Source organism: Clavelina lepadiformis, chromosome 3, assembly GCF_947623445.1.
Source record: "Clavelina lepadiformis chromosome 3, kaClaLepa1.1, whole genome shotgun sequence".
NCBI lineage: Eukaryota > Metazoa > Chordata > Ascidiacea > Aplousobranchia > Clavelinidae > Clavelina > Clavelina lepadiformis.
In genome coordinates this window covers 10,307,932-10,326,942 of record NC_135242.1, presented here as the reverse complement: position 1 = coordinate 10,326,942, position 19,011 = coordinate 10,307,932, and the positions used below count along the sequence as shown (strand labels likewise).

The window sequence follows — 19,011 nt, the reverse complement described above, 5'->3', positions numbered from 1 at the left end:
TTTTCTTTCTTTTACGCTTCCTGTCTTTTCCATCTTATTCTGGTTGACCAAGTTAAGTCAAGTTGCTTAAACTAGGCCAGAGTGCTTGGTATGTTACCACTTGTACGCTATAACTTGCAACACAAAGTTTACAAATGTGCAATTTTGTAAAGGTTGGAGCGCGTGTGGGGTTGACTGAAGGATTTAGCCTGTATCAGTGCTGTAGTAAACGTTTCTGGGAAGGTTTCTGGCGTTAGCTGAAATAAAGATTACAAGCACGTGGCAGCATGCAGCTTGTTTGCGCGTTGGCCCTGCAGGCTGCGACAGTTTAATAAGCTACTCACGCCACTAATAGTTTTCCAATCTTTTTATTTCAGTAGTTTGGTACGTTTTAAATTAAAAACATAGTTTTTCAGAAACAAATACTACACTTCGTGATACTGAGTGATAAGCAATAGGCCTATAAGCTGCGAAACAAACGCTAAGTAGACCAAGATAGATTGTGCTTTCCACAAAAGTAGTAGGCCTATACACGAACTATAGTCTTGGTAGAAGTGTAGTAATGTGGTCGCTATTGGAAAAACTCTCTGAACAGGTAAGTTACAAGTTACGTGGCCATCATTTGCTACAATAACTCGGCAATTATTGAAAACGATGTTTAAATTTATTTTGTAGTTTTAAATCACGGTTGTCACCTGGCTATAAAAAAGTCAGAATGCATGGCATTTCGCCACAGTAGTTTTTACCGAATGCCTATTACTGTATTATGAATTGGATAATTTGATATGTTATCGATTAATTGACAGCTTTCATAACACTAATAGTAAATAAAGCCAATTGATATTTTTACAGGCAACAAAGTATAGCACCATCTTGGGTCAAGTCTGGTATCTTCTGGTGTTTCTTTTTCGTTTGATAGTAGTGGTTACAGTTGGTGGTACAGGTAAGAGTTTTTAACATATGATTGAACAATAAACTAGTGTCGATTTATCGCTATTATTATGGTTTTAGTAAGATTATCAACTACTGCTTTAACAGTGTACGGCGACGAACAGTCTGCATTTGTATGCAGTACGAAAGTTGTTGGATGTGAAAATATTTGCTATAATGAATTCGCTAAGATTTCTCACATAAGATTTTGGGCTTTTCAGGTATTTTGTGAAGGTTTTACTAAGCTACCATGTCTATTGGTATCTATGTGTTGTAATTCTTTACAAAATATTTTTTTGGATAAATAGTTGGTTTTTGCAGCTTTTAGCGGTTACTGCGCCCACTGTGCTGTTTCATTTTGCCGCAAGTTATTTTTCTGGTGAAATACAGAAGCTAAGAGTTTCAGAAAACCAACTTAAAATGCTGGAAGATGGCGCACTACACAGTATAAGGGTAATATTTTTTTGTTTAATTTAAGCGATTGATATAAAAATATCGACAAATTGACGTCTCGCGAAGGTGCTCAAGTTGATTTCAATAAAGCGAAACTCAATAAAGCGAAATTCAACAAACTACAATTATAGGAAACAGTACAACCACAAAAATCGAGTTGGAATTAACATTAACCATTTTTCATGTGATTTCGAGATATTTTGTATGAGTATTATTATTTTTTTAATGATAATAAAATTCTCATTCCTGTGAACGTTGCCAGTCCATCGGTGGAGCAAGGCTGACAGAACTTCATGCCCAACAGGATGGAATTACTGTACATGTTGTTTTAGCCAAGGCATTACGCGTGCCTGGTGTTGCAAGGCGCTGCGGAAACTTGCGCAACATGTGTAGGGATTTTATTTATTTTATTTACTTTTAAAACGATTTAAGATAAGAAAAAATCTTATAATTACATTTTATTTTGCAGGACAGTTCAATTAACGAGAAAGATATCTTGAAAATGGCGAAAAGAAAGAAAAGTGTCGGTCAAGTAAAAGTACGCCGCGTGTATTCAGGGAACGAATTAAAGGAGGTATAGCTACTGAACCGAATTCTATCCTCACCTTTAACCCGATTAATTTAATCTTAATTAAAGTTAATGCGATTTTAGTAAATTGTAGTGAAATGAAAACATGTATTAATAATAATGGAATATCGTTCTTAAATGATCCGTGGTAAATGGATTAAGTAAGTTAATGCTTTTAAACTGTAGTAACTGACACAGGAAGAAATCCATACACTGAACAACACCAGCTGCTATTCTGAGTTTCGATATTTAACTTTCCTATGCTTTTACATCCAGGTGCCGTATACGGACAAAATTCGTGCTTGCTACTTTGCCAGCGTGGTGGCGCGTATCGTCATTGAAGGTCTTTTCATATATTTCGGGTACATTCTCTTTAACAACGAGGTAATGTATCAGCTATTCCACCTGTTTTTGCCTGGAATTTTAATCTATTTCCAAATTTTACATTCATTCCATGAGATTAATCATCACTTTGACCCACACACGTCTGACACGTGTTAACTGAAAAGATCGTTTGATTACAGATCGTTTTTTTAGGACGGAAAGTATTTAAGTAGCCTAACAAACAAACAAAGCGTTTCTTGACTCTGTTAATCGAAACACAAAAATGCCTTTCACTTCTCCCAAGCGATATGTTTAGGCTTACCATATTTTTGTGTTTGAAAACAGGTACACTTCAGAACAACGAGCCCTATCAGATAAATGTGGTTCATATTTTACTAGAAGTAGGCAACTATTTTGGATTCCTATCGTCAGGGACAACTGAAGTAGTAAAACACCAAGAAAAACTAAAATAATGGATTATACTAGGAAACAAAACAATGTTCAAGCATTTGTAAATTTAGATAATCGTCCGATCATACTTTTCTGCAGACAATGCTTTCTTCCAGAAGTCTATACAGTGAGACCTCGATAATCCGTACCCCGATGAACCGGAATCCCCGCTATCCGACACAAAACTGCCGGGAACGGATTTCTTCCTATGCATTTTACCCCTTTAATCCGGAAACCCCGCTGTCCGACTCCGACACAAAAGTTTTGGAACAAATGTGCTAAATCAATAACAATAAAATCCGATAAACCGGATTATTAACAGATAAGCGAAAATGATTCACGATTGTCCTAATACAGTAGCCTATGTAGTTAGTTGAAGAAACAATAGCCGATTAATTATTATCTATGCATAATAACGTTGCGGTCAATTACGTTGCGTTGCATAATAACGTTGTAGCAGGGGTGACGGACCTATTCGTTGTGGCAAGCCACTTTGTCAGTTACAGCTGAATAAGCCGCACAGCTTTTTAGTCATACTATGAAATATTGTACAGTATTTCAGAAACGAAAAAATAAATTGTTCATCAACACTAACACCCCATTCGTCTACTTTCCCGCCATTAAAATGGTCCAGAGTTCGGGAATTTTTCCCCATTGTAATGGTTGAAAGTATGCCGTTCTTACCCTAGGGCCTAGAGTAAGATATATGCCTTTTGAATGGGGAGAATTTTACTTCGGCACAAGTATGGTTTGTGAACCCCATTCGTCTATTTTTCCGCCCATTAAAATGGACCTGCTTTCAGCAATGGGGTTTCCCACAAACCATATTTCTGCCGAAGTAAACATCTTCCCATTCCAAATGCATATTTCTTACTTTAGGGTAAGAAAGGCATACTTTCTGCCATTCGAATGGGAAAATATTACCGCATTTCCACCCATTTCAATGGGCGGAAAGCAGACGAATCGGGTGACACTAACAAAAAACGCTTCCGCGATCGCAAAAAAATACGTACAGTACATCGGTTGAGTGCGGCAATCTATTGAAGATATACTGCTGCAACTCAATTGTGCTATCAGCTTTTGATATCGCATTGTGCAAAGATTAGAAACAGGTCAAAGAAAGTTCAAGACTGCTGGTCCCGCCGGAATGCTTCGCAATGCAAGAGCGGTTGTCAAACCGACTTGCGACCGCATGTTGGTCACTTCTGGCTTACAGCATTCGTCTTAAATACGGTGGTTCTGGGGTTCAACACTGGGTTGGTTCATACAAAAAGTATAATTTTATTTTAGTTGCTGTCCAACCAGAAACTCGGTACTTAGAATTGGAGTAAGGTGCATACTGCGTTTTGAAAACGGTGCTGCATTTGCAAGATTGATTGATTTTTTACTTTCCGATAATCCGGATACCCCGCTAAACCGACATTTTTTGACGAACCGAAGTGGTCCGGATTAACGAGGTCTCACTGGTATTCGACTTTATTTTCTCATAAAAATCAAAGCAGGATAAGTCAGTTTTAATTTTGCTGTTGATAAGGGCTTTCACATTCAAATGGTTTTTGCAGAAGGAAATGCAAACAAGTACCGGTGCCGTACGAAATAAGTTCTTTCAATAACGTACTGTAACTGCAAAAATATCATCTCCTAGCCTTCTATTACTGAACAAGCGAATGCGCTAACAATAAATTCACTACTGTACCAATTACCCGCTACAATGACGTAACAATTACTTTCACATTTTTAATACAATGAAACAAGAACACGCATCACTCTTAAGGAAGTTAGCTAAACAGAACAACCTCAGCATGCTAATATTCGTGTAGTGTGGGTGAATGCCAAAGGGGCACCTTCGTTTGACTGACCGGGACTGTCCCGGCTAAAACGGTACGTATGGTAAGCCTAGATATGTTATATGCAGCTGATAGATTTATTGATGGGAGCCTGGGAAATAAACCTCACAGTCAGACGTCACACTTGACTCGCGTGGATTGAATTATTCTTTCACCACCCAAATAACATAGAGCAGCATTTGTTACACTTTTAGTGCGCCTTGGTCTTAAAAAATGGTATTTCAGTATAGCCAAATATGACCACACTTACGGAACAACCAATGAAAATCAAGTTACGCATTTTCCAGAATCCATCTTCCAACGTATTCAGCTTTATATGGCTGAAAGTGCCGGCTAGTTATCGATGCCAGGGTGACCCGGGTTCGGAGTTGGACGAAGCTTGTTTTAGTCACTTCTCGCCTGATAAGTCGGGATTTGTTCCCTGTTTTGTGTCAAGATCTTTCGTGAGTTGATCTTTTATATTCTAATAAGCTATGCAGCTCGTAGTCGGATAGAAATAGTAATCATACTCGGTATAGGTACAGTAGATAGTGATGGAATGTTTTCATGGTCGTTTAGGAGAAGACCGTCTTCATTCGTTACATGAACGTTCTGGCCGCAAGTTGTTTTGTAATCTCCGTTTCGGAGTTGATTTACTTGATTCTGAAAACTCGTTGGAAGAGCGCACCCCAGAACCCCAGGAAATTGTGAGCAATTATCAAGTTTGTTCTTTATTCAAAATTGTTTATGCAGCATGTTCTATAACCAAGTCTTGAAAGCCACTTTGTACTTTAGAGTTGTAATTTTACATTGATGAAAGTTTTTATTGTTGCTGTGGTAACAGCCAAAAAGTGAGACTTAGCTTAACATCCTTTCCAACTCACTTGCTTAAAAGTATTTTACAAGTCAAACTCTGTTCAATCAGGCTCTTTTTTTCGATAGCAATCGCTTTCTTCCTCGCTCGGATCCATCGTTTTACAGCCCCGACCCATCAGAGAGCGCCCTACTTAAAACTTACAAAGACCATTTCTACTCCAGTTTGGCGGTTCCTGTCCGAATCTCTGCAAGCAGTGAGTATGTAATCAGTTGAAAATTTTCAGTTCAATTTTCATTCTATTCCCGGCACCGCATGCTCGCGTGGTTTCATTCTAAACGTTGGACTTCCTGGAAGTCTGTTTTCGGCGCATTTGCTTCATTTTATCAATAATTAATTAATTCTCTTGTACGTCGGTGGTCGCCACACTGTGTTGTGAATGTGCAGAAAAATATACGGCTTATTAATTTCCTTGTTGGCATGCGACGCTTTTATGCAAAATGCTTGCTTTGTTTAAGAAAGCACTTACAAAGCTTAGGCCTTAGGCAGTAGACTATTCGGCCTGGATAGCCTTTGCCATTGTGCTATACATCATTTACATGAATGCGGTTAATGGTTTGTTTAATCGCTTGTTACAGCTTTTTCTCACGGCAATGTTTTTATTTATTTTGTAGAAGAAACCTTGATCAATCTAAACAAAAAGTCCCGGAGTAAGATGGATGAAGATAAAGATGTTGCATCCGGTAACGCCTCTGTGAAAAGTTACGTTTGATTTTAATCTTAGTTACCATGACTACAACACAACCCGATAACAAGTTGTTGTCAACAAATTCGCATTTGAAAGTTAAATTGATAAAATAATTGGTGATTAAGAAGCTTACTCTTGTACAGTTGGTTTGCGTTTGTTGTTGTTGTTGCCTTGAAACTTTTTGTTCACCTAATGCTTTTGTTTTTAGTTATTCAATTCAGTTCATTCATTCATGCTGATTAAGCGATATTACGTAAGACAGCGTATCAGCATAGTTTCTCGGTGCCTTCATTCATTCTGTAAGAATTTTCACGGTGATCCTTAGTGTCTGGTGTTGGTTTTTAATAAACTCTTCGGCCAAGGTGAAAGGATTTATGACAAATCGTTTATTTACAGAAACCTATTTCGAGTTGCCTATTCCCAGCTGCAAAATACGTTAAAAATAATTCGTCAAAAATCAAAAGCATATGCCAGAAATATAAAAAATCTCCATATTTGAATTACTTACATAATTACCGCATGCTGCTACTCCCAGTAAAACAATACAAACTCAACATAGTCAAAAAGTACGCAGTTGTGATATAAACGGCTATTCACACAATGGGTTTGTCGAAACCATCCATGTCCCTTTAACACTAATACAATGCATTTCGCTTGGGTAAATAGATTTAGGCAAATGTAACCGCTCTATGAGCATTCACAGTTAAACCGTCAGATGGCGGCGACAGTGAGACTAATAAAAATGGCAAAATAGTACATCTAATTTCGTGGTTAGGTAAAACTTTTCAACTTTTTGACTTATTTGTACATCGAAACAACAGAAATCAGAAATTACATAATTAATAAGGCAAACCAGGTACTGTATATGAATCAACTGCGCATTGCAACTTTAAACCCAAATTGTTTCAGCCTAAAGTAAACATACCTGCACACAACATAATTAATTCCTATAATAATATAACAAAAATAAGTTACATTGTTTAAGTAGCAGCAACCTAGTCGGGCAGTTATTGCAGGGCTAAATACGTTAAAAACTTGCCGCTATGCACAAGATTAAGCAATTTTTTCAGCAGCAAAACAAAATATTTTCCTAATTCGTTCGTAAATCAGCAGCAAAGGCAACTTAATACCTCTAATTCGTTCGGTCAAATTCTAAGAATGCAGCAAACGAGACGTGTTAACTGAAAACCCTGCGCTTCTTCCTTTCTTTCATAAAGTAGCGTTTTCATGAGTAGGGTTAGCTGTACACTAAAGAGTTTAATTGAAAATTCCGCATAAGTTAGATAATTTCATGCAAAAAAACAACAGATTTTTTGCGCATACAGCTAACGAGCTGACTAGGTGCGCAGATATTTCTGCCACATTTGATGAAATGGAAGGAACGTTCTCATACGCGACACACATCACACAAGGACATACTTACTATGTGCGATGCAGATAGGAACGGCCAAGCTTTCACCGTAGTAAGCTTCAGTTTCGTTAAAGCTGTATTTGTCTGGTCCGTTCGGGGCAAACGGCGCAGGTCCGTAAAACACCGACACGGACGACTGGAACGATAGTTGTTTCCGAATAGATGCCTGATGTTTATGAAATCACTTAAGTGTCTATTACGTCACAAAATTCTTTTTAAATTATTTGGTGCTAACCAAAATTGGGACAGAAGTTTTCAAAATTTATAATGTTTCTAAATAGACTGATTGAAGGGTTTAGAAGTACCTTTCTACAAGTAGCCTATTTAACTGCATTACAATAGCTAACAATAGCTAGCTATTGTTAAGTTAAGCATGGGGTGGGCCTTAAAAAGCAGAAGTATGCTTACTTATGCTTTGGCTTTCTGTTCTTGAAGAACCGTCTGACTGTGACAACGACTAATTCCAGTGCAGAGACAAGAAAGCAAAGCCCACTTAGCACGCTCATGTAGCAGAGGAAAACGGTTTTTTCCTGAAATTTAAACCAATTCGTTGACAAGTTGCAAGAGCCGTTGTAACTAGGGTTGTGCCGTGAAGAAGATTATTCGGGTTCGTGCGAAACCGAATATCATGAAGGTCGACACGAACGAATCCCGAATCTATTCGTATTGGAACCAAACAATAAAATTTCATCCAAAATTTGTCAATTCTTGCTTGTCACATGATGTAATCGATAAACAAATCGCTTTCTTTCGTGAAATAATGTTTAAAAACGATTGACAAAGCAAAATCGTTGGAAAAACGACCTTCATTTTACGTATTGCTGACCGTAGTTTAGCTTTGTCGCGAAACTAGATCATCATTTTTAACTAAAGTCAGTAAATTTATAAGTAATATTGTATTCGGGTTCGCCGTTGTTGGTATTCGTGTTCGCCCGAATCTTGCATAAAGGCGATATAGGCTACGGCGAATCTATTCTGGTTTGGGTTCGTATCGGCCCATCCTTAGTTATAACACATTCGCCGCCACTTGAAAATAAGCTAATTGGCGTTTTGAGCAAAGTAGTCCTAGCACAGCACTCACGTAAGGTCGAGAGACTAAGCAAGGACAAGGTACATATCCGCCGTTCTTGACGTGCATTTTACATTGCTAGTACACTTCGGTGCCTGGATTTCCCCGGCATCGGTACATAGCGGGTACTTTCATCCAGAGGAAATAGAACGGGTTATTCTGGCTCTCGCACCATGGTCCCTTTGCGTCGAGTTCGCAAGTGACATCCGGAACATGAGAAGATCTTTAACAAGCATCAACAACTCTGGGAGCAAGTTTCAGTGACATCAAGGTTGGAGTGTATTGTGCTGGCTTGCAGAAGCGACGAGCACATAAAAAACCTATTTGCTCGAGATGCTGTGAAAATGTGTGAAGTGCATGTTGAAAGATCTGACATTGTTTTAAGTAAAATTTGTTTTACATACACTTATATGTAGTGTAGCTAGTGCATTGAGGAAAGATATTTAATGTAATGCCATGTCTAGCGTTTGATGCAGTGTTTGTTTTCCATGAGATGGTTTGATGCAGAACTTCATAAAATTTATTGGCGAGTGAGCATAGCATAACACTGCATCTGTAACAAGCTATTAGTGCAAACCTTCACTGTGGTTTCAGATTAATATATGTATCATTACAAGTATCAAAATTTCAAATGTTCATGTATGCACAAATAAGAGTTTTTTTGCAGAGTGTTCCCGTAAAGAATTACGTGAAGGAGCAGTACCCACTTTGTGTATGCCTAAGCTGACTTTGGCACAGGTAAATTTAAGAAAGCCGCCGAGGAAGGGTATCTTTGAAAGAAAAGTAGCCTACATTTCAAATCTGTTTCGTCCTTGAAATCTGCTCGCTTGCCGGAAGGTTGGCAGAGGTCATTTGAAAACAAAAATGTTGTTTTTTCTTTTTATGATGGTTGTGATCAACCTAAATACTCGATTGGAGTATTATATAACATGTCATTAAGGATATGCTATTATGGTTGGAAAGCACCTCGCTCAAGTTGTATTTACTTCCTGGACATAACTACTCAAACACTACACGGCACCATAAAAGTTGACCTTCAGTTGACCTCAAGTTTTTGTTTATTTCGTAAAAGCATGCTAAAATCAACCCTTGCAATTTTCTTTAAAGGCTCTGTTTGAGTCTAGCTGCTAAAAGTAAAAGTGCCTATGAAGAATTACGACAAAGTGGCATTTTACGATTACCAAGCTCACGCATTCTAAATGACTATCGGTAGCGTATGGGTTCAGTTCTCTGCAATTTGGCTACTACTAGCTACCTACGAGCAATTGTTTCACTTGCTCACTTTTGTACTGTTTTCAGAAATGTTTACTGCACTGCACCTGGCATTCAAGATAATGTTTTAGAAGAACTGAAATCCAAAAGTCTCAGTCTAGCATCACATGAACGCTTTCTCGTTATATCAATCGATGGAATGAAAGGTGAAACTTTTCTTGGTATTTTTAACACTATTAATCACACTGTGTAAGATTCTTATTCATGCTTTATGACAAAACAATGACACAAGTAATTAACTGTATATGCACGAGATATAGCCTATAATGCTTCAGAAAATATTAATACTGCCATATTAATGTTGCTTATTTTGTTTACACTTTACAGTGAAAGAAAATATTGTGTATAATGCAGCAACAGACCGAATAATAGGATTTGTTGATCTGGGTGTTGACAGACAATACAATAATGAAGCTCCTGCCACACATGGATTACAATTTTATGGTAGGAGTATCCTTAGCAATTTTTCCCGGCCTATTGTCTTTTATGCCACCAAGAATACAAAGGCATTTCACTTGGTTAGCATGTTCTGGGAAGTGGTTGAATCCTTGGCCAGATGTGGTTTTACAGTCTTAGCACTTGTTGCTGATGGTGCATCCTGCAATCGAAAATTGTTCCAATTGCTCAATAATTCCAATTTGACGGTCCCCTACAAGTGTATTAATATTTATCAGCCAGAAATGCCTATTTTTTGATTAGTGACCCTCCACACTTGCTGAAGACAGCCTGTAACTGTGTGAGATCCAGCCGTCCAGGTGGAGCTAGAATGATGAAGTACAAACAACATTTCATTTTGTGGGAGCATTTTTGCCATGTTCCCTACCTATTTGAAAGTTCAGAGTTGAGAAGTTGCAAGTTGACTGATGGCCATTTTTCTCAAAAGAGTTACGCAAAAATGCGGGTTTGCTATGCTGCACAATTGCTCTCTGGAACTGTCTCCAGTTTAATGAAGAGTCGTGGTGGAGAAGAAATGAAGATGAGTGCGTGGTTTGCTGGTTTGATGAATAAGTGGTTTGACCTCATGAACACCAGATTAAATTATTCATACAACCCAGACTTGAAACCATATACAACGATTGATGATCCTCGTCTGAAATGGCTTAATACATTCCTCTCAGAGTTAAAACAATGGAAAAGCAGTTTAACTGGGTCCGTTTCCGAACAGTCAAAGCAGTTTCTGAGCCATCAAACCTACGACGGTTTAGTTTCCACATCCATGGCCATTGCTGAATTGGTGAAATTCCTGTTGGAGAACAGCCCAGAAGGTTCATACGTCTTAATTAAGCGCTCAAACCAAGACCCACTGGAGGCATATTTCGGTCATATGAGACAAACTGGCCGTCGAAATGAAGTGCCTGATATTCACCAATATGCACAATTTGAAAATGTGATAATGTGCAAAAAGAATATCAAGTCACTTAAGGGGTCAAGTGTAAATCACGTTATTGACTGGAAACATGGTGATGTTTGCGATGATCCAATGCCGAAGCGAAAAAAATAACTTGATTTCGAGTGAACGCCACCCACTGTTTCCCACCATTCCATCAGCTTTTCTTTTGTAATATTAGTGCTAGAAGATTCTGCGAGAAAAGTGTAAAATAAAGTTTGTTTGATTTTTTTAATCGGAACTGCCAATGATAGAGCTCCAAATGAAATAAGTTTCAAACACTAAACAAATATACCGTGAACAGTTTTTTGATGAGCCAGCAAAGTTTCATCACTTGTGCAGTTATGCAAACATTGTCCACATCTGCAAATAAATATCTTCATTATCAGATTAAATGACATCAATATATCAGTACAGTATTTCTTCAAATATTCGTTACGGCTTACATTAATTTGTTGTTTTGCTTGTTTGTTTATTATAAATTGGCCAGAACGTACCCTCTGGGTGACCGCCATACAGGAAAAGCTCAACAGCAGTTGGCTAATTGAATAATAAACATATCGTATCTTACATGAAGTTTGCTGCATCGTCTTTTGGGTCACAATCTATTTCAATAATTAACTTCAAATTGACCTCCATTAGATCCCAACAACTGCACTACAATAACAAGATCTGAAATCAGACTTTTAGTAGCCTATTTTAATAGCACAACACCTTCAACATAAGGCCTATGCTAATGAGTCTTAGTTGCTAATTGGCTGGTCGAAGAGAAATGTGGGGAACGAAAAAATCTTTCGGTGCAACGTAAGTAGGCTAGGCCAAAGAGATTTAAACACATGAGTAGAAACTTCTCTTTTGCGCATGACGTCATGTTTGTTTCTTTTATTCTCTTGGAGCATATTCTACTTTCTCCACGGTCACGGTTCACTACATAACAATAAACATGCAGACGACGACAATGATTTTCAGATCTGTTTGCTGCTGGAACAGATTAGTCTTATTATTACGGTGCAGTTATTGGGATCCATTGGGTGTTAAATTTAATTGAAATTAATTAATGAAATCAGGTGAGAGTTTTAGGTTCAGCAATTAACTTAGTTTCAGTTCCTTGAACTGATAATGCTGCTGTTTTGTATCAAGGCATGGCTTAGCCTACTTGAGTTGCGCGGGAAGATTTTTTCGTTCCCCACATTTCTCTTCGACCAGGCAATTAGCAACTAAACTCAATAGCATAGGCCTTATGTTGCAGGTGTTGTGTCATTATTAGGTTTACCATACGTCCCGTTTTAGCCGGGACAGTCCCGCTTTTAAAGGCTTTGTCCCGGCGTCCCGGTCAGTCAACTAAAAGTCCCGCTTTGGCATTTAGTCAGCCAGCATTGCCCCACACTACACGTATATTAGCATGCTGTGATTGGTCTGTTTAGCCAACTTGCTGAAGAGCAATGCTCGATGCGTGTTCTTGTTTCGTTGTGTTAAATGTGAAAGTAATTGTTACGTCATTATAGCGGGTAGTTGGTCCAGTAGTGAGTTGATTGTTAATAGTAGGCTATTCGCTTGTTCAGTAATACTAGGCTAGGAGGAGGTGATCTTTTTGCAATTAGGTTATTGAAAGAACTTATTTCCTACGGTACCGGTACTTGTTTGCATTTTCTTCTGTAAAAACCATTTGAATGTGAAAGCCCTTATCACCTGCAAAATTAAAACTGACTTTTCTTGCTGTGATTTGTATGAGAAAATAAAGTCGAATATAGACTTCTGGAAGAAAGTATTGTCTACAGAAAAGTATGATTGGACGACTATGTAAATTTACAAATGCTTGAACATTGTTTCGTTTCCTAGTAAAATCCATTATTTTAGTTTTTCTTAGTGTCTTACTACTTTAGTCATCCCTCACGATAGGAATCCAAAATAGTTTCATAATCCTAGTAAAATATGAACCACATTTATCTGATAGGGCTCGTTGTTCTGAAGCGTCCCGGTTTTCAATCACAAAAATATGGTAAGCCTAGTCATTATAATAGGCTACTGGAAGTCTGATTTCAGATCTTGTTATTGTGGTGCAGTTGTTGAGATCTAATGGATGTCAATTTGAAGTTAATTATTGAAATAGATTGTGACCCAGAAGACGATGCAGCAAACTTCATGTAAGATACGATATGCCTATTAATCAATTAGCCAACTGCTGTTGAGCTTGTCCTGTATGGCGGTCACCCAGAGCGTACGTTCTCGCCAATTTATAATAAACAGCCAAGCAAAACAACAAATTAATGTAAGTCGTAACGAATATTTGAAGAAATGCTGTACTGATATATTGATGTCATTTAATCTGATAATGAAAATATTTATTTGCAGATGTGGACAATGTTTGCATAACTGCACAAGTAATGAAACTTTGCTGGCTCATCAAAAAACTGCTCACGGTATATTTGTTTTTTGTTTGAAACTTATTTCATTTGGAGCTCTATCATTGGCAGATTCCGATTAAAAAAATCAAACAAACTTAATTTTACACTTGTCTTGCAGAATCTTCTTGCAATAGTGTTACAAGAGAAAAGCTGATGGAATGGTGGGAAACAGTGGGTGGCGTTAAAACAGATCTAACTGCAGATGCGGTTAACTATTTTATGAAGCTATTTTCTTCGTACAGTTCACTGGATGAACTGTTTCATAAATTCTCCTGTGATGGAATTACGTGCATCCCATCACTATTTTTCTTGCCAAGAAAATTGTCACTATGTTTAACACGAAAATTGTTTGATGTATTTTTATCACACGTTACCACTGTTGCACACAACAAAAAGGGGAAACACTTGACATTACACAAGTTAACCCGAGACGAAGAATTCATAATTCAGTACATAGGTGGTTATATTTTGCAGAAACTCACTAAGCGCTGTATAAATCCGAGAGAAATAAATCTACTGTCTTGTTTAACTGATTATAGTAATGAAACCACTAATAGTTCCTTGATTTCCGCTTTAAATAATAACAATTATGGACATCTTACAGTTCCAGCGAAATCACTAGTGAAATTGTTGATGTATGTAGAAAGTGTCTTTAGGAAACAAGACATAAAGGAGCACATCATGGAAAGTTGCATGTCTTCTTTGAGTGTTTGTAACATAAAAGATATATTTGAAAATTTTGTTTTTGATGAATGTTTGCAAAAATTGTGCATGAAAATATGTAAATTTTACGTGAAGATTAGATGCTATCAAACAGCCAATCATTTAAATTCAGTACTGCATGTAACCTCTGATCAAAATGTAAGTCTGAGAAAATCATTAAAATGAATGTACATTACATAGTTGTCTTCTTACATGTACTTCGTCAGTTTTAGCTCAAGAAGGATTAAGTGTTACTGTATTGCACAAGCAGACTGTCAAAACACTCGAAATCAAGTTATTTTTTTCGCTTCGGCATTGGATCATCGCAAACATCACCATGTTTCCAGTCAATAACGTGATTTACATTTGACCCCTTAAGTGACTTGATATTCTTTTTGCACATTATCACATTTTCAAATTGTGCATATTGGTGAATATCAGGCACTTCATTTCGACGGCCAGTTTGTCTCATATGACCGAAATAGGCCTCCAATGGGTCTTGGTTTAAGCGCTTAGTTAAGACGTATGAACCTTCTGGGCTGTTCTCCAACAAGAATTTCAGCAATGGCCATGGATGTGGAAACTAAACCGTCGTAGGTTTGATGGCTCAGAAACTGCTTTGACTGTTCGGAAACGGACCCAGTTAAACTGCTTTTCCATTGTTTTAACTCTGAAAGGAATGTATTAAGCCATTTCAGACGAGGATCATCAATCGTTGTATATGGTTTCAAGTCTGGGTTGTATGAATAATTTAATCTGGTGTTCATGAGGTCAAACCACTTATTCATCAAACCAGCAAACCACGCACTCATCTTCATTTCTTCTCCACCACGACTCTTCATTAAACTGGAGACAGTTCCAGAGAGCAATTGTGCGGCATAGCAAACCCGCATTTTTGCGTAACTCTTATGGGAAAAATGGCCATCAGTCAACTTGCAACTTCTCAACTCTGAACTTTCAAATAGGTAGGGAACATGGCAAAAATGCTCCCACAAAATGAAATGTTGATTGTACTTCATCATTCTAGCTCCACCTGGACGGCTGGATCTCACACAGTTACAGGCTGTCTTCAGCAAGTGTGGAGGGTCACTAATCAAATAAATAGGCATTTCTGGCTGATAAATATTAATGCACTTGTAGGGGACGGTCAAATTGGAATTATATCTTCGTGATATCTTTCCCCATTTCTTTTCATACTATTTAGCTTTTGCTGCTCTTTCCAAAAGATTGAGTAGAAGTTATCAATTTTATCCTCATCTTGAGCTAAAAAAAATGTATGATATTTACGTAAACTTCACAAAAACACACGACACAAAAAAGACTGAGTTATATGCATTGTGTAGGTGCATCACATTACATTTGTAGCTTCATTAGAATAGTTATAAGTAACATATTCTGGATTACCAGCTTTGTAATCGGTATGATACCTGCTTTAACAATGGCTGTCATGTCATCTGACATAATTTTATCTACCTCCACTTGCACCGTATCATCAGCTAACAGAGTCGAAACCTTAGCTTCCAATTCTCTAATGCTAATAAAGATTTACTTCATAACAACAAGACTATCTTAAATAATACTGTTTTATTTCTATCTTCTGGCATTGCTCAACCTACATATAGTTAAGTGTAAAAAGCACAGCTACTGACACTGACAACCTTGCGAATGAGACTATTACTAATAGGATTACGAAGTGCAATATCACCAAATTTCATTAGCAGTAAAGGTGGAGGTAATTCGAGATGGTAGGTTAAATGTTGGCTGCGCTGATCGTTTTAAAGGTTGATCTTTAACCATATGGTAATAATTTAGCCTTTTCTGGTTGAGCCGTCCCTCCTTTTCATCTACATTACAACAACTCCTGCACTGACCACTTTCCTTGAGAAAAAGTTCACAACTTGCATTTCTAACAACAAGAAATTTGGTTCATTTAACAAGAAAAGTCACAAAATATGCCTAAGATACGGTGTACACTTTAAGTGCAATGCATTATCAGTGTTACCAAAAATAAGTAAGTATATGGTCAGCGGTGGGATTGAAATATGTTAAAATTTCCTTCTCTCACTAGCAGCATGCCATATTGACCCGTTACCGACATACACATAGGCTTATACATATGCTTGTTAACAACCAGTTCGCAGATGTCATTAAAATTCCAAGAACCGGTTCGCACGAACCGGCTGAATCCCACCACTCTATATGATTCATTCAATGTTAAATAATGATGAATTTCATTTATGTAACAAATGCAATAGGCACAATTGAAAAACTAGTTTCACCTGTATGCAAGTTTCCTAACTGTTGGTGCATTTTCAGAACTGAATGGTGTCATAGATTTGGTGGTCATGTGTGGCAGGCCACTTCCAGAATTATACAATCCAGAACATATTGAAAACGATTCAATATCTTTTATGGTGCCGTGTAGTGTTTGAGTAGTTATGTCCAGGGAGTAAATACAACTTGAGCGAGGTGCTTTCCAGCCATAATAGCATATCCTTAATGACATGTCATATAATACTCCAATCGAGTATTTAGGTTGATCACAGCCATCATAAAAAGAAAAAACAAGATTTTTGTTTTCAAATGACCTCTGCCAACCTTCCGGCAAGCGAGCAGATTTCAAGGACGCAACAGATTTGAAATGTACTTTTGTTTCAAAGATACGCTTCTTCGGCGGCTTTCTTGAATGTACCTGCGCCAAAGTCAGCTTAGGCAAAGACAAAGTGGGTACTGCTCCTTCACGAAATTCTTTACGGGAACCCTCTGCAAAAAAACTCTTATTTGTGCAAACATGAACATTTTCAATTTTGATACTTGTAATGGTACATATATTAATCTGAAACCACAGTGAAGGTTTGCACTAATAGCTTGTTACAGATGCAGTGTTATGCTGTGCTCACTCGCTAGTAAATTTAATGAAGTTCTGCATCAAACCATCTCATGGAAAACAAACACTGCATCAAACGCTAGATATGCCATTACATTAAATATCTTTCCTCAATACACTAGTTACACTACATGTAAGTGTATGTAAAACAAATTTTACTTAAAACAATGTCAGATCTTTCAAAATGCACTTCACAAATTTTCACAGCATCTCGAGCAAATAGATTTTTTATGTGCTCGTCGCTTCTGCAAGCCAGCACGATACACTCTAACCTTTCTGCCCAGCTTTCCTTCTCCTTTTTTACAAATTTTCTCGAAGGTATCTTAAACAGAGTCACGGCAGGTGACCTGTTGTTGCACATTGGTAAACAGCACAAGTTTGCCATTATTTCAGACTATTTAGCTTATTTCAATAACTCAAAGCCTGCAACATAAGACCTGTACTATTGAGTCTTAATCTGTAAAGTTTTTATTCTGCGCGTGGAGCGTAATTTTATGCGCAGATGAAACAATACAATATGACTCGGTCTATCTAAATTTTTCATCCATTCATTTTATTTTTACCTTAAATGTGGTGAACGAAAAAATCTTCCCGCGCAACTCAAGTAGGCTAAGCCATGCCTTGATACAAAACAGCAGCATTATCAGTTCAAGGAACTGAAACTAAGTTAATTGCTGAACCTAAAACTCTCACCTGATTTCATTAATTAATTTCAATTAAAATTAACACCTATTGGATCCCAACAACTGCACCGTAATAATAAGACTAATCTGTTCCAGCAGCAAACAGATCTGAAAATCATTGTCGTCGTCTGCATGTTTATTGTTATGTAGTGAACCGTGACCGTGGAGAAAGTAGAATATGCTCCAAGAGAATAAAAGAAACAAACATGACGTCATGCGCAAAAGAGAAGTTTCTACTCATGTGTTTAAATCTCTTTGGCTAGGCTAAGCCATGCCTTGATACAAAACAGCAGCATTAGCAGTTCAAGGAACTGAAACTAAATTAATTGCTGAACCTAAAACTCTCACCTGATTTCATTAATTAATTTCAATTAAATTTAACAACCATTGGATCTCAACAACTGCACCGTAGCCTAATAATAAGACTAATCTGTTCCAGCTGCAAACGGATCTGAAAATCATTATCGTCGTCCGCATGTTTATTGTTATGCAGTGAACCGTGACCGTGGAGAAAGCAGAATATGCTCTAAGAGAATAAAAGAAACAAACATGACGTCATGCGCAAAAGAGAAGTTTCTACTCATGTGTTTAAATCTCTTTGGGCTACATTACCTTTAAAATCTGCTGAATTTTTTACGTATTTTAACTTGATTAAATCATTTTCAACACCAAGAAAAGTGCTAAATGAAGCCAAAGATTGAAGAACAGGGTATTTGTAAGAGTAGCCAGATAGCTTACGTTAAAAAGTGGTTTCAACTAGAGGCCGAAGAGTACAACTGGCTTGCAAAATATTTGATAGTTTTCAAAATTTTAATATGTAGTCGAAATTGAAAATCCAAAGTTTTATAACTTAAATTTCGGAAAATTGGAATGATGAGCTGGTATGGAGGTTTAAACTGGAAAAAATGCATAGGCTACTTGCATACGATAGTAGCAAGGCTTGGATAAGATATGCTTAACGTTAGTAGCAGTATTTAAGCTTATAATAGTTCAAAAAGAAGTTGGCCTTAAATCAAAGAATAATTTTCATCAAGTCAATGAGTAAACGGAAAATAATTTCAATAGTAATACAGTATGTACAGTAATTGTTAAGCAGTTTTTTT

At 37.4% G+C, this 19,011-nt stretch overlaps 1 protein-coding gene and 1 long non-coding RNA gene across 7 annotated transcripts; one reads left to right on the top strand and one right to left on the bottom strand.

Moving 5' to 3' along the window:
• Nucleotides 1-210: 210 nt before the first annotated feature.
• LOC143450644 (gap junction beta-2 protein-like) lies at nt 211-6,460 on the top strand. Of its 4 annotated transcripts, none has more exons than XM_076951275.1 (10): nt 211-574; nt 832-922; nt 1,018-1,130; nt 1,231-1,362; nt 1,832-1,936; nt 2,207-2,314; nt 4,839-4,994; nt 5,110-5,237; nt 5,473-5,600; nt 6,022-6,460. In XM_076951275.1, exons 1-10 carry the CDS (start codon nt 542-544, stop codon nt 6,114-6,116), a joined length of 1,089 nt encoding a protein of 362 aa, XP_076807390.1. In that variant the 5' UTR covers nt 211-541; the 3' UTR covers nt 6,117-6,460. The 4 variants fall into 4 exon arrangements, with proteins under 4 accessions (XP_076807390.1, XP_076807392.1, XP_076807389.1 ...); XM_076951277.1 differs by having other exon boundaries at nt 230-574; nt 5,473-5,604; XM_076951274.1 differs by having other exon boundaries at nt 247-574; nt 6,019-6,460.
• A 3,524-nt stretch (nt 6,461-9,984) lies between these two features.
• On the bottom strand, nt 9,985-18,343 carry LOC143450488 (uncharacterized). Of its 3 annotated transcripts, XR_013114702.1 has the most exons (4): nt 18,257-18,343; nt 11,803-11,888; nt 11,527-11,594; nt 9,985-11,424 (listed from the first exon to the last, which is right to left on the bottom strand). It is a non-coding gene; the product is annotated as an uncharacterized LOC143450488 (long non-coding RNA). The 3 variants fall into 3 exon arrangements; XR_013114703.1 differs by lacking the exon at nt 18,257-18,343 and having other exon boundaries at nt 11,678-12,047; XR_013114704.1 differs by lacking the exon at nt 18,257-18,343 and having other exon boundaries at nt 11,729-12,047.
• Between the last annotated feature and the right edge of the window lie 668 nt (nt 18,344-19,011).